The sequence below is a fragment of the Dinoponera quadriceps genome, unplaced genomic scaffold (assembly GCF_001313825.1).
Source record: "Dinoponera quadriceps isolate SergipeBrazil2010 unplaced genomic scaffold, ASM131382v1 scaffold1782, whole genome shotgun sequence".
Classification (NCBI taxonomy): Eukaryota; Metazoa; Arthropoda; class Insecta; order Hymenoptera; family Formicidae; genus Dinoponera; species Dinoponera quadriceps.
The window spans coordinates 1,008,054-1,027,743 of record NW_014555947.1 but is presented as its reverse complement, the minus strand read 5'-3'; the positions used below and the strand labels follow the sequence as shown (position 1 = coordinate 1,027,743).

Below are 19,690 nucleotides of genomic sequence, written 5' to 3'. Positions count from 1 at the left end.
CGACAGTTTAATACTCTCTCGAATAGAGAAACATACTTTTCTTAATGCGCTAATATAACGGAAATTGTCACGTTAATCGTTAAGCTGCTCATCACGTCGTTTAATTTTTCCTGCATTTTTTTCGGGTTTTTTCTTACAGTAAAATTTATCATATTTCTCATCTTCGTTTTATTAATCAATCATTGTCATTCCAAAAACAAAATGTCATCAAGTCAGGGACATAGTGTATGTTATGTTTGATGTACAGTACGTTCTTATATTTGTAAATATGTACAATGTTGTCAGTATAAAAAGAAAAATCTTTTGGATATTTTTAAGACATTTTTACAAGTTTATGCTATCTGGATGGAGTCCTGATGAAAATAATAAATTTGTGTCGTTGTTAATCAGTAACGTAACGCTCATTTCTCCTAATGGCTAGATAAGTAAATTAGTTGAATAATTAAACAAAAGAACAATTACAATTACGAGATGAAAAATCCCAACTAGTTATCAGGCAGTAATGTAACGCTCATTTTTACTTTTTTTAAGATCTTTATGGAATAACGTACCCTCAATTTTGATTCGCTACTTCACTTTTAAACGGGTTAGTGATGGATATATAGCAGATCTAGATTATAAATTTTATAATAGAGAGTATCATCTATTCCATCATATTTCGTAATGTAATAGTTAAATTATAAAACTGATTCTACATTTTAGTGTGAATAATAATTTAGCCAAAAACGAACTAGTAATGAGCTAGAAAATTTAATCTAGCCCATACTAGCTAGCTGCTAGCTTTTGACCCAAGCCGACTGCATACGTTTCTACGCGGGGAGAAGCGCGTAAAATTCAAAAGAGAACTTACATTACGAAGAATATTGTCATCTTTTCGGAAGATTCGAAGATCTTCAAAAAAAAAAAGTGACATATATACATGCGCGTCGCGACTTATTCCAATCGCATAATTGCATTAACTCAGTCGTGCGATTTTAACCATTAAAAACCCGATAGAATATCGGAAACATGTAGTCGAACATTTTTTTCCATGCCTCTTGCACTTCCGGCGTGTATTGTTTCCCAAAAACGGACGGGTAGAGGTCCTCCAATACATGCCTCAAGTTCTGGAAAGATAATTTTTACACACACACACTGTAGTGGTCATTCGTACACTTGGTTTCCATATGATTTAAACTTATTTTTAATTCCCATACTGAGAAAAAAAATGTTAGAAACAACGAAACTTCGCTTAAAAGAATAAAATTTTTTTAAGCACAACATTTAGTCCACTGAACAAATTATACGGTTACTGTAATGAATTATCAATCGATTGGACGATTGCGACTTGATCGACAACTATATCAACGCAACGTATTGATGCGCCAATGCGTAATTTGTTCAGTGGACACAATTTTTAAAAAGAGGTTTAAAAAAGTTTAAAAAAGAGATTGACCGCGCCAATCTTGTTGATTCAACTGTTTTTTTTTTATTCTCAGTGCAGAAGTTAAATTCTCTCTCGTTGAACCACCAGAGCTGACCAGCTGAATTCCGTGCAAACTGCATTGAAAAAAAAAAAAGAAGAAAATATTCAAATCGTGTATGGACTCCGAGTATACGAGGGAAGTATATAAAGGCAGTACCGCGGAAGGCCACAATGATGGCTTTTTCTTGCGAAAGGATTAAAGTGGCCGCCGATAACTCAACCTGTGGCACCTGATCGTATGAAATCTCGTTTAAAAATTTGAATGACCTTTTGAATAATCTTCTTAACAGACGTGTTTTTCCTTAATGCGGCTCGTAGCAAAAATCGAAAGACAGGTACAGCCCTTTTTAGCACACCCGCTACCTGCGTGTATTTGCCAAGTCAGTCGAAATCTTTTCGCACATACAATTGAAAGATATGTGCTTTGCACCGTGAAAGTAAATTTTCGTCATAATAAATACTAGTATTTATTATTGATTGTATCTTTCTGTTGGTACAATGTATAACGTTAAATTTATTATTCATAATTATTACCATCTCTCTAGCGCGGTAGCGGCCGTGATAAAAAGGACATGCGATAAAAGGAATTTGTTTACTTGAAATTGCTCTCGCGTTTGCCCTCGAGCCTTGTGCCTTTCGGCAAGAGTGAGCAGGCCCGCCTCCATTAGCTCCGGGTCGTGGATATGATCGATTGTGCCGCTCAACGTCCCTATAATATTGGCACAGTGAGCCTGAAACCTTTTGTTCTTCGACAGTTCGTCGAAAGGTATGCCCTTGAACAGCTTGAATTCGTTTTGGTACTCCGGGTGTCGTGTGAAAAGACTGCAAAGAAAGATGTTGAACAATGTCTTGTTAGAATGAAAGCGGTAAATATTTCTCTTGCGAGCAACTTTGATACAAGCGTCTACCGTGAACATTTCATGTCAGTTACTGAAGGAAGTACGCTTTAAAGACGAATGAAAATGTTTCGTCACTCGGACCGTTTCTCGCCGAAGCCGCTTGTCGCGCAATTCAAATTATGGCCTTGAGCAGAATGGCTCACTTTCGGTTTATGTTTTGTGCCTTTAAGTAACGCACAATGGTTGTCTAAAAAGCCATTCCTTTTTCGATTGATGATAAACCGCTGTATAATAAAAAAAGTAAAGAAATGATAATTTAGACGAAAATTGAGGATATCGTTTTTAAAGCATAAGCTAGCCATTCTGCTTTCGTATATTCGGGATATATACTTGAATGCCATCGACGCCGCGATCGGAACTCGTCAATTCGTGAAAGACGTTTCTTCTGACTCGTTTGTCCGAATCAATGTTGCGTCAGATCAGCGATAACGATGACTTCATCGGATTCAATTTCTTCCGATCGGGCATACGGCGATTGCTCAATCGATACGTTTCAGTCGATTAAAAGAAATTTAATCCGAACGACGGTCTCGCCATTCGGACAAACAAGTCCGAAGAAACGCGTCTTTCAAAATTGGCGAGTTCCGACCGCAACGTCGCCGATCGATGGCATTCAAGTATATACCGTAGACATGTAAGAGCTTTAGCAAAACGGCTAATTTTAAAGACAATGTTTTATGCCCTCAATCTTTGTCTAAATTATCATTTCTTTATTTCTCTTTTTGTTTTTTCCTTTATTGTATCGACAGTGATTTGTCATCAATTGCAAAAAGACGGCCTTTTAAAGGCAAAAGTATAAACCGATAAGTCTGCTAAATTACGAAACGACGCGTCACTCCGCAGGTGTCGGCGTTGAAATTTTCATAACGCGTGCATCCTGCCGTGACTTTTGCGATGCGACTCGAAAACGATTTTCACGAGGAGAGGACGCGAGCGCGTTTGCTGATGAGCGGCCGCGAACGTGACATGGATTCTCGACGACGCGCGAGTGTATAAATGTACCGACGATTCATTAGACAAATTATCAACCAGTCAGAATGCGGAAGCACCTTGAAGGTGCGCGAAGATACGCCGTACGAATATCTGAATGGAATTCCGATGGTAATCAACACAGAGAAAAAATGACTAATCCCGCTAAAATGATATAGACACTTGATAAAATTATATTCATGATTCTACATATCGTGCCATAACAGTAAAATAAGTAGCACTACGGAAGTGCGAGAACAAAATTCCATTCGCTTCGTCGATAGCATTTTACTCGGCATCTACGAGGATGGTTGATATTCGCGACTATAACTGAAGCTATTTTTTTGTTTAATTAGATAGCTAATTGTACCATTTTGTACGCGTATTGTTGCTACTATTTTCTCTACAACAAAAGAAGATTGGTTCCAATTCATCACACAATTTGTAATGAAATGAAGCATTTTTTTTCACGGCTATCCTCGATTTAGTCTGCATCCTATTGCGCAAGAGACGAAATGAACAAAGAGATATTGTGAATCGACTCACGCGGACATGACGGCGATTCCAGACGACACTTCGTCTTTGCGAATAATGGCCCATGTGTTCTGCACTAATTTCTTTTGTTTCTCGGTCATGCCGATCCTCTCGTCCAAGTCATCACGGCCTTCCGTAAAGTATTTATACAGACGAGTGAGCATTATGTCTTCAACGCGACAGATTCTGATCTACGCAAAAGAGAACAGCCGCATCGTTTATTGGATTAATTATCTTACAGATAGATTTCTCCGCTAACTTTCTCGATCGCGAACTTTGGTTGCGCGAGGGAAACGCAAGAGTGACAAGGCAAATGTGTATCACGATATTTTCTTCATTTTATCTATCTAATAATTTCGTGCGAACGCGTGACGACCGATTCACTGTCGTAAGTGCCAACGCGAAATAAACGAGACAAGAAACTTCCGGAATTATATATTTTACCGTATTAACTTGATCATTACTTTAGCTTTTCAGTGAAAATAAGCGCGACACGTTACTTAATGATGTTCAATAGATAGATAATCTCTTTTCTTTTTTCGAACACAAGAGAAGCGAGACAGCGGGAAGTCTAATATCGTGCGATTGTTTCTCAAATAATTAAATATTTGAGCACGGAGACGGTGTACCATTGAACAAAATACGAAAGAAGTGTATTTGCTACGCGAGTAAATATTTCAAGAGAACGCGCCAAAACATATAATCCGTCTTGATATAAAAGCGGTAGTGTTTCTTTCGAAAGAAAAATATATCTCCCCTTTTGTTTGTTACATGTAAGATCGCACGCTCTATTAATGAATAATAAATCATTATCTTTCGAATTACGATGCTGTCGCGGATATGAGTCGTTTCCTCACGTTCTTTGCGAGTTCTTAGCGAGACGTGTATCGAAAGAATGAGATGAAATCGTTCGACTTTTAGACGGAACGTCAGATTTGGAAAGAAAAAGTGAAAATAGAAAGTGACGGAGGGAGAAAACAAAGGACGCTCGAGCGCAATATATTTCGCGCGCAGGCGTCGCGACGTTGATTCGTGTCGCATTTTCGCGCGATTACTCGCGAATGAGTTTCGCGTGGAAACTGAATAAGCGAGGACGGTACCAGGCGGCGCGAAGAAGAAAAACGGAGCAACACTCCCGAGACGAAGCTTAACACGAGCAACTACAGACTGACACGATGACTACCACTGACTGCTCGCGAATCTTCTCCAATTACTCTGTAATTCGGTATGATATGTCACGTGCCGCGCGTGCACACACACTCACCGATCGAACGGCGACTACCCGCCGTTGCAGCCGGTCGCAACTATTTCAGCAATCGAGTCGCCCCCACTCCGCCGTCGAAGGAAAAGATAAAAACCATTGCATCATACGGCGTGCTCCAGAGATACGCGTCGTTAAATTTAATTTTACCCTCAAGGAGATCTCGATTAAATAAACAACAGCGTTTCCTCGGCGGAAATAGAGAGCGACCGGAGGATAACTCTTTTGAACGATTCTATAGGTGGAACGATATAGAAAGTATCGTGTTGCACGCGTAAATTGTGCATTGTATTTGCATAGAGTCAAACTGATCGATCGCGTAAATTTCATCGTTTCAGCACTGCAACATGATTTATAGAGCTTGACTTTTCCAAATTCTACTTTATTTTGAATTAAATAAATTAATCGAACACATTTGTTATCGCGTAGTAAAACCACAGGCCATCGTATTACTTTTATCAAACAGACCGAATTTGTGGACACGAGTGAAAAACGTCACGTATAAATGTGACATTGTCGGTCTCTCGTAAAAGATCAATACGTCAGCACGAAACTGGTAGCAAAGCAGTATTTATTAATTAATCTTCATGATGATACACATTTATCGACAGGCTTAAAACAGTGATGCTCTTTTCTCATGTTATAAGCAATAACTCACTCTTTCCATTAGTAAAATTTCTCACGTGTACTTCTCGGGGATTCTTTGAATCTTACAATTTGAATATGAAGGTAACTTGTTGACCTGCAGTGGTATCGTTCGCAGGTAAAAGAGGCGTCTAACGGGGTCCGGCCAATATAGCATTTTAAAAAACCGTACTTTGGGTTATTGTTTGCTTTCATTGAACAAAGTCCGATTAAGCTAATTGACGATTCAAAATCGCTACCAATCTTTCTCAAGCGTTACTTGCTAGCACATATAGAAATTATGAATTTTCCGATTATTGTCAAACAGCAAGTGGAAAAATTGGTGTTGAAAAATTATTATTCAGCGATTCAATCAGAGTTTGGTGAAAACTCTTGAAACTATACTTATTTCGGTCATAATCTACGAGTAGTGACCTTTGGAACTAGTAAAAATAGCGGACATAAAAATAACGAGTTATTTAGTCAAACTCTAAAAAGGATTGAACAAAAAAATGTTATCTGTCGATTGTTCCAATTTTTTGATTCACATATTGGACAGACCAGTAACAACAGTCATTGATGCTTACTTATTAAATACCTGTCGGGCGAATCTTACCAAGAAGAGGCAATCGGTCCTAAATTTCTTATATTTTTATTATAGAGTACGTCATTGACTTTTATAATCAACATTTTTTCAATAGCTGTTGTGTCAAAGATAGCGAAAATATGAAAAATTATATTTTTTTTCGAAGCAATGGTTTTACATCTTTTTAGAATCTCTATTGTCCAGCCGGAATAAAAAGAACACCAAGCTCACTTTCTTCTTCTACCTGCGACACTTTTTTTTTGAGAATTTGCGCAATGCTGAATAGCTTTATTACTAGCTATGTTTCAAATTGATTAGGTGCAACAAATCTTTTCACGGTCCTGTGCCTACGAGTCGCTACAGTCTTGGATAAAAAAAAACGTAGCACAACTCAACGGCAGATCAGACGGATCTTCAGTTTTACTCACCCGAGTGATCTTTTTCCCTTTGAAATGTGTGGCTCAACAGTTAGTTGTCTTTCACTTTCAAAAGAGTAACATATATGTCCCGGGACACTCTTCAGGGCATCCTGGATGCATTCTGGGTGATTTGGGAACACCTTCGATATCTAAAATATTACCAATATATTATTACCATATGATGTACTATTGCTCTTTCGTAGTGATATTTTCTCAACAAGGTACACACTTACCGTTAATAAATAAATATATGTTTAAATAACCGGTCATACGTAAGCCTTCATTCTTTCCCAACACGAATAAATGTTCGGTTTAACTACCGACCGATAAAAATCGACTTGCCGGGATTGGTTGACTCCGTAGATTATTTCTCACGTTAGGCAGGCGACGGTGGCGGCCGTCAAAAAGGAAACGCCGCGTACGTCCACGGTGTATGAACATCGTCGTTTGTCAATGTTTTAAGATGGCGGACGCGAACGAGAAGTTGTTGGCGGAACTCCTGAAAAAGCCTGGGAATAACGTGTGCGCGGACTGTGGGGCCAAGAGTGAGTGCGTTTCGTATAAGAAAAAGGTTCCCCCATATGTTCTTTTCGTTTTCAGCCGATACGGACGAGCGTAGCGTATACGCCGCCGCGATTTTAACCTCTCGACAACCGTCGCGACGTCCGGAATGTTTGTTTTTATATTGCAATAGTATAACGCGGAATCGCTCAACGTTGTTTCGTCAAAGTGTTCACCGAGCACAGCTCCTCTCGCTCACGTACGTATGTTTGCAATTCAACGTCTTTGTGTTTCAGACCCGGAATGGGCGTCTTACAACATAGGCATATTCGTCTGCAAAAGATGCGCCGGTGTGCACAGATCAATGGGAGCACACATCTCAAAGGTGAAGCACTTGAAGCTAGACAGATGGGAGGATTCCCAGGTGAATAGGATGCGAGAAGTGGGCAATGCCGCGGCTAGACTGCACTATGAGGAACGCGTACCCTCGTGCTATCGTAGACCAAGCCCAGACGCTCCGCAGTAAGTTTTATCAAGCGGTTTTCCTGTTTTAGCCTCTTATCAGCTAGCTAGCAGAGATTACAACAAACCGCAATTTCTTTTCATATTCTAAATGTGTCATTCTAAATCGATTAATTCTTCATTATCGTTAGAGTTTTAGTCGAACAGTGGATAAGAGCCAAATATGAGAGGGAGGAGTTTTGCCATCCCGAAAGACAGAATCACTATGTGTCAGGTTTTATGGAAGGATTCCTGATGAAGCGCGGCAAGGAGGACTCGCGTTACCACCCGCGAAAATTTGTGCTCTGCGAGGCGGAGGATACTCTCAAGTATCACGTTAAAGAGAACAAGGTACCTTGGTGGAGGAATTGTTACAAATTGTCGGATAGGCGCAACGATATGTAGTATATCGGTCGCATAATTTCTGACTCTAGGAACCCAAAGCCATCTTGAGGATATCGGAGTTGAATGTGGCGTTCGTACCAACCAAGACAGGCAATCAGAACAGTCTTCAGCTGTCGTTTATGAAAGACGGCACCACGAGACATATCTACGTGTACCATGAGGATCCGGAAGTGATCACGAATTGGTATCTCGCCATCAGATGCGCAAAGCTGCACCGCTTGCAGGTGGCGTATCCAGGCGCGAGCGAAAACGAGCTGCTGTCGCAGCTAACGAGGGATTTTCCGCGCGAGGGTTTCCTGTGGAAGACCGGACCCAGGCATACAGACGCTTACAAGAAGAGGTGGTTCACATTGGACGGCAGAAAACTCATGTATCACGATGATCCCATGGTTCGTATATGTACGCTCGGCTACAGTGAAACTTTGAGAAAAAAAAAAGAACGTCTCTGAGAGACCGATCTTTTACAAGTTTGTGTTGTCTGAAGACATTTGATTTTCGCACACAATGGGCGACGAATCAATTGGACGCTCTAGGAGGCTCTTTTTTTTCTTACGAGACAGAGTAATTGGAATGTTTTTCGTCTAATGGATCGTCTTCCTCTCGTTTGCAGGATGCGCATCCGAAGGGTGAGATCTTCCTGGGGCACAGTTCCGAGGGTTTCGCCGTGAAAACGGGAGTGCCGCCGGGCGCGAGGGACCAAGGATTCTCATTCACCCTCGAGACACCCGACAGGACTTATTTGCTCTCTGCGCAAAGCGACGACGACAGGTCGCAGTGGATCAATGTGATCCAAAAAGTAATCGATAAGCCACTAACGCCACAGGACGCGAGCGGTAAGCGAATTCGTAGCATAAAGCGCCCCAGTTGGTGAATTCCGTTGAGAGAACGAACGTTGATTTCTGTTTTACAGTAGCGGCGAGACTCGTAAGAAAGCGCACAGCCAGTGGTTCGATGAATATATTTTCGTCTACGAGATAGGGCTGGATTCCCCTTAGACGACTTTCTTAATTATCGGTAATATCGTACGATCGAATCGTCGAGATATAGACAAATATATGACTCAGCATGCGCGCACGGCTATGCCTATTATTTACTCATCCGAGTGCTGTTGCCGTTGAGTCATGTATTTACTCATATACCTGCGCACGGTAATGTAGCTTACATAGAATAACGCATAAGACTGCTCGAAGATTGTTGACAAAAAAAACAGGGAAAAAAAAGTGGAAACTGCAAGCACACAACCGCGCTCCTCGATGACATTTTTGCGTTGCGAAGATGCTTGTGTGTCGCTTTACTGTCTAAACGTAGCTTTTGGACAGTATCGTAACAATATTATACAAGGGATTTTTACTTAGCAATAACGTTGCGTGTGATACTTGTCTCTGATAGTGTAAATGTTCGGACCGAGGAAAACTCTCTTCCACAAACGATCTATCGAACTGGCGAGGCTGGTTTAGAATAGAGAACTTTTCTCAAAGATTATTTGTTAATTCTCTCGCAGTATTCTCTCTCTCTCCTTTTTTATATATTTTTCTCAGTTGAGATTCGTTTAAACTTCCAAGATCGATATAAGGCCGCAAGAGTGATAGCGATACACTGTACATAAACAATAAATTCTGAGGGCCTATCACTTCTCATTCTCGTTATTTCCTCGAAAGGAAAACACTATGTTGAATACTGTGTACAACACGAAGTATCGCTTTGTGTGTGTGTGTGTGTGTGTGTGTGTGTGTGTGTGTGTGTGTGTGTGGATAAGGCTACCATAAACAAAAACACATTTACCGAAAAGTCAGAAACACTGAAAGTCGAACTGTTTTTACACATGTGCCAATCATGGATTAAACATTGTTTTGGTATTTCTTGATATGTGTTTCATGTCGACAGAAGAGCAAACAACATGATTATTCTATCGTGACCAAGTAATAATCGAGGGATCTCTCACTCGTTGACGAATATTTGTAGGATTTGTTCAGGTATATAACACGAAAGTACATAATAACAAATTTGCTATATATACGTAATTATATTTAACGTTACTTGAATTTATCATTATTTTTTCTTTCATATATATACATATATTCGTGACGTGTGTGAAACTTCACCGTTCGACCTTGTCCTCGATGCATTCGACAACAGGTATATTCTTTAAGTAACACAAGATATTGACCCAGCAGAAGCTGGCAACGCTTACATACGTCACTCGTAATGATGCAGGAACTAGCAGAAAGTTCACGAGTTGCACCGGCAGCCAAAATTCACAGGAGGTCTAAAAATACCAAGCATGTAGGTATGCATATATTGTTATAACTTCGATCTGTTAGAGTTGTTTTAAGCGTCGTATAACAAACCTGAAAGGTGTGCAGAAACTTCATTCTGCATTCCCTGAGAATGTCCGACTTGGCTTCCATCAAACTCATACCTGCAAGATCGCGTGTAAAACGAATCGTGATTCGTCGCGTAAAATCGGTTCGAACGCATGCAAAAATGGCGCGAAAGAGCACAAACTGGTGAAAAACAGGACGAGTAACTGCGGTGTAAAGATAAATTGATCCGCAAAGAGCTTTCTTAGCACGATCCTCGTGGACTTGCCGCTATAGAACGTGTCGAGCCACTTGTACCTGCCATTAGTAGCGTCCGTGTTGATTCATAAAAAAAAAAAAGAAATTCATCACGGAATGATTAAATGCTTTTTGTGCCGATTCAATGAACATGACCGCGGAAAATACCATCCGTGTAGCACAGGCCCTGCTAAGAAGCAACCGTAAACGGCGTATCTCCTCAATTGCGGCCAATTATAATCCGCCGATTGCATCGCGGTATCTTTCTTCTCATCCACAAGATGCAACATCTCGCAAAGTTTTTGTATCTGCATCAATATCGGCCCCTTGGTACTGACGAAAGTTTCAGGCTCTTCGACGATCGATTGCTGCGTTTACAATATATATATATATATATATTGTACTTCATTTATATTTAAATTACACACACGGGCAATATTCGGCAAGCAATGTTCGTACTCTCTGAACTTCTTGGAGTGAAATCTCACTGCTAACGTTGTGGGAATTTGCTCGAAATATTAAATATTCCCCCACTCGAAATCGCACAAAAGCGAACATTTAATTGTGACTCGGCATAGATTATTAATCCATACAAAAATGAACGTTTTTCTGTCCATAACGGTGAAGCGCATTAGATTCACACATCGATTTCGAATAAAAATATTCACTCGATGATACAGAATATAAAATTCACTCTAAATGAATGAAAGGTCACAAATTTCGCTGTACTTTTCGTTGCTGAATTTCAGTCGAAGAAATTGAAAAAGTACGCTTTTTCGATACGGAGAGTCTGCATTAAGAGTGAACCTTTCACCTTGGACATCTTACTGAAATTCTGTCGAATAAACTCGGCGCTCGTGTAGAAGAAACCGTACACCATCGAATTAAACAATAACGGTCTCTTCCGCATCGCGTTAGCTATTTTAAAAGCTCTCGTCGACAGCATACTTTGTTTTGTGTTGCCCAACTGACTGAGTATTAACACTTTTACGCTTTCGATATGCTATATTCGATGTATTAAGATCGACCGAAAAGCCAAATGGATGGTGTGTCACGTTGAAGGGTAACGTTAATACTGACATAGAAACTGCTCGTGACACTAAACCGCTTTAATCCCAATAACTTTCAATCACGACCTAACTACGTCAATTGTGTTAATCAACACGCGGAATATCCTGATACCGGTGTTACCACCAAATCGCAATGTGTGAGAGAAACACTCGAGTTTTTTTTTCTACACTTTATATTATCAAGAAATTATATACAATGACAAATATATATAAATTAATGATTTGATATAACTCTGACGACTGATTGGTTTGAATCGGGCGCGATGGACTGCAATTGAAGAGATAAGAACCGATTCGTCCAGTCGAGAGATACTCTCTTCTCAAGAGTAATCTCCTGGAAAACTTGGCTTCTGTCTACTTCTTGAAAGCCAAGTTTCTCGAACATTTTTATGCTCAGTGCATTGTCTAATTTGATCTTTGCACGAAACCCGCTGACACCCAATCTTTCAACGCCTGTTTTAATAGACACGAATGAATATGAAAGGAATAGTGCAACAAGGTTATTTCATGGATAAATTTACCATATTGTATCATAAGAATGCAAGACTCCCAACCTCGCTTCTTGCCTCGACTAGCCTCGTCGGCTATCATGATTTCTACTTCGGCAATGTGCGGTTCTTGCGGATCGTTAAAAAATAAATTTGTGTCCCCTATCATGGCCTCTGAAACGGATCGTTTATGGAGAAACGGATATCACGCAGTGTAATCTATCGTTATACCTGCTTCACTTTCAGTGGAGTCGAAGACATGTTTATCCAAGATAATGAAAGTGCATTCTGCAACGTCAAGTAAAATCACGAAGCTAAGCTATCTCGTGCGACTTGAATGAAATTAACTGCGAATAATTACTGTCTTCGTCCTCGAGCCAGTGTATTTGCATTTCAAACTCCTCTTCCAAAGTCAAAGGTTCGGAGCCTGTCAGATACCGCAGCATTGGACATTTCATCCATTCGTGATACCTGAGTGACATTGTCGTTATTACATCTATATTGCATTGACAAAAGAATAATTTTTTTGGAACAGAACATTGCACAAATTGTTGAATAATGCAAAGTTCACTCGATAGAGAGAGAGAGAGAGAGAGAGATATGAGTATATAATTGATATAATTTAGTGATATAATTTAATATATTGTAACTAGTACTGTGGCATATGGTAATAATGACTGCTACATATATGATAAATCTAAACTTGTGTGGGATATGTCGAGAAAAAAATAACACATTGCATTAGTAATGAGACCGTTCTCAAAGAATCGACCGCTTTGAATTGTAACGTCCAATGTATGTTTCTCGCGTCACAACGTTCGAATTCAGTCTCTGCGTGTAAAACGCGTGGTTTGTACAGGTAACACAACAATACGTACTTTGCGACATGCTTCTTCTGATACGGCACCAAAATAACGTTTGTCCCGGTGATGCGGGTATTCGCGTTCTTCCTCATGATCGTCAATGTGAGCGATTATTACAAACTGAGTATGCCAATGGACATATTCGAGCGAATGAAAGTGGATTCGCGGTAGAGAAGAGGTTACGCTCGCGGCGGAACTTATCGACACACTCCGGCGAAGTTTCCTCTCTGACTTTCGGTGTATGATAATGCAGATGACGCTACGGTGGCGATAGAACGACGACGGTTTGCCGACGCGCATCGACATGCGCACCTGCCTGTCACTCTGACTGCCGACTGTCAATCCGTCTGATGTTGGCGCACACAGCGTACGGAAGGACTTCGCGCTGTTTATCTGTCAGAAAGAGAACCGCGTCAGAGGAGACACGGGGAAGCAGCAGCGTCGAAAGACGAGCGAGACGACACGGACGACGCGACCGGGGAACAGTCGGCGCACGCCGGTGAGTACCGTAATTTATTTCCTCTTTGCGATCGTGCCGCGGCGTCGCGAGGAAAGACGACGCGCGCGGGAGAGCTCACGCCGCATGGACGCGCAACGTCTTCCCTCCGAGGAGATCCTCACGTCGTCGCGGCACGTGCGATCTCTCTCTCCTCCTTCCCGCGACTCGTCGATCTACGACGCCGGTCGTACGACGAGCCCTCGCGACCAGAGAGAGAAAGAGAGGGAGGGAGAGAGAGAATTCCCAACGTTTGACAGGTCGCACACGCGACCGTTGTAAACAACCATACGACTCCGCCGACATCGTTGTCGCCTCGTGGAGCGGTCGTCGATTCGTAGCTTACGACGACGTCACCTATCCGCCGGTGGTGAAGAGAACGTAAGCAGCACCCTCTCTCTCTGTTCGAGATCTATCTCTCGCCGCGACATATCATATTCGGGAGAGAGACGGCCGGCTGAACGCCGCGCGTTCTTCTCGTGACGTGGGACGCTGTCCCGCAAAGAGAACCAATGTCATGGCGCGAGAAGGCACGTGGTGGCCGTTTAGCGCGCTCACTGCCGCGTCTTTCTCTCTCTCTCTCTCTCTCTTTCTCGCGCGAGGTCTGCCACGGGGCTTACGCGACTCGCCGCAAGGAACCGACATTTTGCCCGGCATTGTGTGCGCACACCGCCGCCAACTGTCACACACGTTGTTTCGCTCTTTTGTTACGACGACCGGAAATGCTGCGAGACCTGAAAGTTTTCGCATCCCTCGCGATTCCTTCCGGTATCTCGTCTCCCTCGTATACCTGGAAACTGTGGTATGCCTCCTCCGGACCCTGCTGAGCGGGTTTCCCGCCTTTCCCCGACAACTCGCGCAGTCTCCTCAGCGTTCGAAGCGTCGTCTCGGATAACACGCGTGCGCGCGCGCTGTCCCTCGACGACTTGTTCGCGCGGGAAGCGCGTGTTTGTAAACGTCGCAAAAAAGGAGCGAGCGGCAACTTTGCCTCGCGAGAATAACTTTGTTAACACTTTGATCACGCTATCCTTCTCTCGCGATGTCTTTTCCGATGTCGGAATAATACGGCACATTCATACGGTATATATCCAAATATGATACTTTTCTAGCTTCTTGACGGGAAACAATTGATAATGGAGGACTCTCCTGCGCACCGATAAAACATTCGCTAGACCAAAACTTTCAAATCGAGTATGCTTCTCATCACTGTTGATTATTTCGTTCATCTGTCATTTTGACAGTTCAACGTGTTATGTCCCATTATACTACGTTTAGACATGATGGGATCGATTAGAGACCGATGAGTCTTGCCCTGGTAGATGTTGAAACTTTATCTGATTTCTATATACACTTATAATGACTATATAATGCGTCTAATGAGGCACAAGTGATTCTCCAAATTTTCCGTCGAGATCCATCCTTTTTTTTTTCCTCTGGCAACACTCGATAAGAGATTCTTCCAAATCGTTTGATATTCGTTCGCATTCAACTATAATTTCAATTCAATTAACGCAAAACTCTCGGCCTGTTAGCGCCTTAATGAAGGATCCGCGCACGTTATTAGAGACCGCTCGCGAAATGAGATAAGAGGGTTTAAGGTAAGCGTGGCCTTCTGACCGCGAGGAAGCGTCTTCTTTCCCTCGTCGAGATAGACCGTACTTCCGGCGGAAGAGAATATTACACCTGTTTAAGCACGTGCGGAAAATCACTCTCCCTCAGCCCGACAAAGTCCGTTTCTCGGGTCTCGCGCGTCTTATATGTAATAATTTTACAAGCTCGAATGAATTATCGCGAGCCGAACAAATAATATTGTTTAATCCATCGTTTCTATAAATCGCTGTATTCAATTTGTATCTCCAAGCCCGCAATTTCGTTGTAAAAAATTGTTTTCCTCGAGCGATTTTCGAGGAAAGAACGTAACAATGTGCGCGATATTCCCCGTTTCATTATCGGGGAATTATCTAGATAGCTATCTATCGAAGCGAGAACGTCTTCTCCCCAGGAATGGAACGGCGGTGTGTACATGTATGGGTGACGATAACGACGAGAGCGTGCTGCAACCGCCACGACAAATTACCATCATAATGCAATGCGGGTCGTTTTCGCTTATGCATTCGTGTTTGCCTTTGTGTAGCCGAGTCCCGGGCCGACGTCGGGTTTACTTAGCCTCTAACGCGGCGATTATATGCGAGAGAGTACTCGGCCCCTTCCACAAATTAGAAGTCATTCTTCCGATACATCGTATCTGTCATCTTCGTGACTTGCCGGCTTCGCGCTGCGTTGTATCCAAACGCTTAAGGAATTCGAGCCTCGCGAGCGGTGAAGGAAAAGAAAAAAATCATAGAAAGACGGCCTCTGTCATCGTGCCGAATTCAAGTTGCCGACTTTGTTCGATAAACGTCGGATAAATATGCACCGACGCGAAATTTTGCATACATCTCTCTCTTTTACGATTCTAGTCTACAATGGGTAGTAGGAGTATGTTCACAAGATATAAGAAACTGACCAATCATATTCAAATGTAAGGAGAATAATTGACTATGATTGGTTAATTTCTTCATACTTCTACCGCCCATTGTAAACGTTTATCTATCGCGTACACGTGATCGAAGTGTCACTCGATTTTGTGTGATAGAAATATGCGACAGAAGAGGACAAGGAGTAAGAAGGAGGACGGTAACTCGGAGGAATCTAGTTCGAGTTATAGTCCAAGATTAGCATGTCCGTAAGTGGGTCGTCGTATGCGCGTTATCTAGCTCTGGTCATTGGCCAGTAGAACGAGCGGCGTCGCGAGAGGAGAAGGCGGCGGAAAATTGCGTAACGCGCGCGCAATAATAATCGTTATCGAAACAAAAAGAGGAAGGGAGAAGAACAAAAGCGATTCTAACCATGTTCTTTTTGCACGCACCTCTTACCGGCGCACAGTGTTCACAGATATCGTAGGAAAATTGACACGATCTATCTACCACGTTGTCTCTTCGTTTCTTTCGCACGTCCTTTTCCGCTCACCCCCATGGATTCGCAATTATATCCGCAGACCTTGAGCGAGCGACCGACGCGCGCGGCGTGTCGCGTCGTGAGGCGCCGGCGTGATAAGAGACGGATCGGCGCGATATCGCTGTTACGTAACGCGTTTACGATGAGCTCGCGCTTCTACTCTCGAGAGACCTCATCGCGTATCCCTCTCTCTCTCTCTCTCTCTCGCCCGTCCTCGAGGAGTCTGCGCCAACAGCGGCGAGTCCAGCCGAAGGTGCACCCGAAGCACCCATTCCTTGCCCCCTCCTCATAGCGGCGAAAGCGAGACGACGCGTGCAACAGGATCGAACGATCTAATTGGACTATATATGGACCGAATCGATATATTTGACGCGACGTCAACGCTACGCAACTCTTATCTGTGTGTAAGAGATACAATTCTAATATATTACCGCGATTGCGAAACAAACGCTCAAGACTGTGGAGTCGACGTAAGCAATCCGGGCGGGGATATGAATTTTCGTAAAACCCGCCACGTTCGACTTGCCTTCTCATCGTCAGTCGGCCGGCTGTTAATGTATTAATACATTAGAGACTTTATCGTCGCGGCGATATGTGCGCGCGCGCTCATCGACCGTTAATGAGGCCACTCGAGTTTCTCAATGAACCGCGGAACATCGTGGACGTTCCACCGCTGCCGCCGGCCAGTCGTTAAAATTCAACGTGATTTCCGATTACGAGCGCGAACGTCCGCGACGGCGTGGCGAGTCGTGTCATGTTTAAAGGCCACCCCGAATTGCGAAATGGTTCATTCAGACCGTAAGATTTGTATCGAAGGAAGACGTCTGGACGTAGCAGTGCTAGTGTAGGGTCGTCAAACTACTCTCACGCCAATGGATTTACCTGCGCCACGTGAACGCCGCTCGTAGTAAACGATGTTGACTGCTCCTTTTTTCCTTTTGCTTTCTCTTTTATAGCTTTCTCAGGTTACGTTATTTTTTTTTTTACTAGCTTTCCGCTCGTCTCTTTCTTCGCCAATCATGACCAGGTTTACAGCTTCCAGCTGATAGACAAAAGGAGGGAGGGTCTTTCATCGGTAATTCTGCCTTCCAATCAGGTACTCTGTAAATTTCCTGAAATCTCACTCGAAAAGTAGAGTGGTCAACGATTGCAATGATTCATTCACACTCTAAGCTTGAGAGCGGGCGAACGGACAGTGTCTTCGTGATCGTTTCGAGAGAAAATACTTTCCACCAGAATGAGATTTCATTCGAAGAAAAATATCATTCATCAGATATGTGCTTTTCACTGGGAAAAATGAAACAAAGTGATTGATATTTTAAAACTCGCTTGCCTAAAAAAGAAAAGAAAGGATCGCGTCGGTAGTTCTTTGTGGCGATTAGGATCAAGGGAACGTCGACAGGTCAGTGCGCCGTTTCGGCGCGCTCAGGGTTATCGGGCGCGTTTCTCGACACATACATAAATACATGATACATTATCGGCGACGAATCGCATTACATTTTCGCTAGCCGTCGTGCCGTATCCTTGAAAGTGTTGATCGAACTTCGCGCGATTCGTTTGGCGCGCGTGCAAAGGAGAGACGAGTAGGGGGAGACCGGAGCAGGTTCGCGTAAGATTTGCTTTAATACAAAACGACAGAACATTATCCTAACCTCAAGAAAATCAGATTACGCGCGAGGATAAACAAAAAAACCACAGTATTCTAACTATCGAAAAAATATTTTTTCTCGAAGTCGCGGTAAACCTGTCTCGTGTGTTAACTCTGAGAGTCGTCTCTGACATTTTGGCAAGTCACAAGGATCGTCTGTAAAATTCCACCACTGAATTCTGAAAAGCTCGTGAATTGACCTTCCTATTATCCTTCGAACGGTGAACAATACAACGGTGATAAATCGTCCGGGACTAATCGTCACATGCGATGCGCATCTCGGAACTGAATGTTGCCGGTGATCGTATGTAAGGCTTATCAGACGAGAGCGAAGAGGGTTCTCCTTTATACTGTAACCTATGTTAGCATAGCGATAAAAGCGAGGCAATCGCGCTTCATGATAACTATAAATCAAGCTCGGATATTTATCTGTGTCGATTCTAGCAACAGTAGCTTGATATGTTACATCGTCCCTGATATCTGCTTGTGGACAAGGTTGTTAAAAAAGCACATAAAAATAGTTGGGAATTGCTAACCATTTGTATTTATTCGTTTATCTAAACGTAAATAGATTTGTTAGTCACAGAAGATCGTAGTTTGAATACGTGTACGAGACAGCATGGGAAACGTGAGAGATAGTAAAAGGAAGGAGGGTTTGTGAGGAAAACTCGCAGAGTCGCCTCATTCTTAGTTAAATATTGATCAAAGAACACTACCTATCCCGCTGCTTTTCGATCGTGCGTATCAAATGTTCCGAGAATTCCGCTTCGACTAACAACTTTATCCAAATCTTCATTTTATTATACAGTTACAAATTCATGACGTCACAGTTTCCCTTTAATATTACATTACTGTCAACAATTTATTACTACATATTATTATATACACTGCAATTATTATTTATATACCAGTCACAATATCCTTCATCCTTCTGCGTTATTCCGCTTTTTCCGATGATGTTAAAATAGAGGAGAAGGTGGTATTATGACCCGCAATTTTCATTTTGCGCAATAACTTGTTAATAATCAATGTTTTAAATTAAAAACTTAACGATTATGTTCGTCAATGTGTTGTTTATTACTTAGACGTTATTTTTATAAAAATATGGCGACATATGCATAATGAGAGGAATGAAGGGGAATAGGTGTGGCCCTCCGTTAAATTAGATATAAAAAATTGATTTTGTTAAAACAAATACAGTGTTTTATTACAAATTTATATATTTATTCAAGATAAACTTTCTTAGAAAGAACAATAATGAATATAACCGTGAATATTTAATGTAGATATCGACTTAGTTACCAGATACAAACTGTCAGAAAGATAGTTATCTACCTTCTGATAACTACAAAATGAATAGATTTTTGAATTTGAATTATTGACTTATTGAATAACCACTTTGATAT

At 42.1% G+C, this 19,690-nt stretch overlaps 4 protein-coding genes across 11 annotated transcripts in view; 2 read left to right on the top strand and 2 right to left on the bottom strand.

Moving 5' to 3' along the window:
- Positions 1–147: 147 nt before the first annotated feature.
- LOC106746047 (globin) lies at positions 148–6,891 on the bottom strand. Of its 4 annotated transcripts, none has more exons than XM_014622197.1 (4): positions 6,767–6,891; positions 3,880–4,058; positions 2,062–2,287; positions 148–1,106 (listed from the first exon to the last, which is right to left on the bottom strand). In XM_014622197.1, exons 2-4 carry the CDS (start codon positions 4,029–4,031, stop codon positions 975–977), a joined length of 510 nt encoding a protein of 169 aa, XP_014477683.1. In that variant the 5' UTR covers positions 4,032–4,058; positions 6,767–6,891; the 3' UTR covers positions 148–974. The 4 variants fall into 4 exon arrangements, with proteins under 4 accessions (XP_014477683.1, XP_014477682.1, XP_014477684.1 ...); XM_014622196.1 differs by lacking the exon at positions 6,767–6,891 and adding an exon at positions 5,132–5,199; XM_014622198.1 differs by lacking the exon at positions 6,767–6,891 and adding an exon at positions 5,051–5,112.
- Positions 6,892–6,991: 100 nt separating this feature from the next.
- On the top strand, positions 6,992–10,020 carry LOC106746044 (arf-GAP with dual PH domain-containing protein 1-like). 2 transcript variants are annotated; one of them, XM_014622186.1, is made up of 6 exons: positions 6,992–7,302; positions 7,555–7,780; positions 7,912–8,110; positions 8,194–8,553; positions 8,775–8,997; positions 9,078–10,020. In XM_014622186.1, the coding sequence occupies exons 1-6, from the start codon at positions 7,191–7,193 to the stop codon at positions 9,140–9,142; spliced, it is 1,185 nt and encodes a 394-aa protein (XP_014477672.1). In that variant the 5' UTR covers positions 6,992–7,190; the 3' UTR covers positions 9,143–10,020. The 2 variants fall into 2 exon arrangements, with proteins under 2 accessions (XP_014477672.1, XP_014477671.1); XM_014622185.1 differs by having other exon boundaries at positions 9,075–10,020.
- A 99-nt stretch (positions 10,021–10,119) lies between these two features.
- LOC106746046 (N-acetyltransferase 9-like protein) lies at positions 10,120–13,355 on the bottom strand. 4 transcript variants are annotated; one of them, XM_014622193.1, is made up of 6 exons: positions 13,159–13,355; positions 12,642–12,751; positions 12,512–12,568; positions 12,314–12,454; positions 10,513–10,583; positions 10,120–10,430 (listed from the first exon to the last, which is right to left on the bottom strand). In XM_014622193.1, the coding sequence occupies exons 1-6, from the start codon at positions 13,233–13,235 to the stop codon at positions 10,263–10,265; spliced, it is 624 nt and encodes a 207-aa protein (XP_014477679.1). In that variant the 5' UTR covers positions 13,236–13,355; the 3' UTR covers positions 10,120–10,262. The 4 variants fall into 4 exon arrangements, with proteins under 4 accessions (XP_014477679.1, XP_014477677.1, XP_014477680.1 ...); XM_014622191.1 differs by lacking the exons at positions 12,314–12,454; positions 12,512–12,568; positions 12,642–12,751; positions 13,159–13,355 and adding exons at positions 10,670–10,782; positions 10,891–11,090; positions 11,537–11,994; XM_014622194.1 differs by lacking the exons at positions 10,120–10,430; positions 10,513–10,583 and adding an exon at positions 11,686–12,245 and having other exon boundaries at positions 12,347–12,454.
- Positions 13,356–13,461: 106 nt separating this feature from the next.
- The window catches only part of LOC106746045 (homeobox protein meis3-A-like), a 32,273-nt gene continuing 26,044 nt past the window's right edge, over positions 13,462–19,690 (top strand). The window contains exon 1 of the mRNA XM_014622189.1: positions 13,462–13,642. The gene's annotated coding sequence lies outside the window, so the exon portion shown is untranslated. The remainder of the gene's footprint in view (positions 13,643–19,690) is intronic.

Excerpts from the sequence above, each read along its gene's own strand:
- LOC106746047 (XM_014622197.1), bottom strand. The coding sequence starts at position 4,031 with ATGCTCACTCGTCTGTATAAATACTTTACGGAAGGCCGTGATGACTTG. Across the intron at positions 2,288-3,879 it reads GGAATCGCCGTCATGTCCGC|TCTTTTCACACGACACCCGG; the intron begins GTGAGTCGATTC and ends CTTTCTTTGCAG. Across the intron at positions 1,107-2,061 it reads AAACGCGAGAGCAATTTCAA|AACTTGAGGCATGTATTGGA; the intron begins GTAAACAAATTC and ends TTATCTTTCCAG.
- LOC106746044 (XM_014622185.1), top strand. The coding sequence starts at position 7,191 with ATGAACATCGTCGTTTGTCAATGTTTTAAGATGGCGGACGCGAACGAG. Across the intron at positions 7,303-7,554 it reads CGCGGACTGTGGGGCCAAGA|ACCCGGAATGGGCGTCTTAC; the intron begins GTGAGTGCGTTT and ends TTTGTGTTTCAG. Across the intron at positions 8,998-9,074 it reads AACGCCACAGGACGCGAGCG|TAGCGGCGAGACTCGTAAGA; the intron begins GTAAGCGAATTC and ends TCTGTTTTACAG.
- LOC106746046 (XM_014622191.1), bottom strand. The coding sequence starts at position 11,668 with ATGCTGTCGACGAGAGCTTTTAAAATAGCTAACGCGATGCGGAAGAGA. Across the intron at positions 10,783-10,890 it reads GGGCCTGTGCTACACGGATG|GTACAAGTGGCTCGACACGT; the intron begins GTATTTTCCGCG and ends TACTAATGGCAG. Across the intron at positions 10,431-10,512 it reads AGTTTCTGCACACCTTTCAG|ACCTCCTGTGAATTTTGGCT; the intron begins GTTTGTTATACG and ends TGGTATTTTTAG.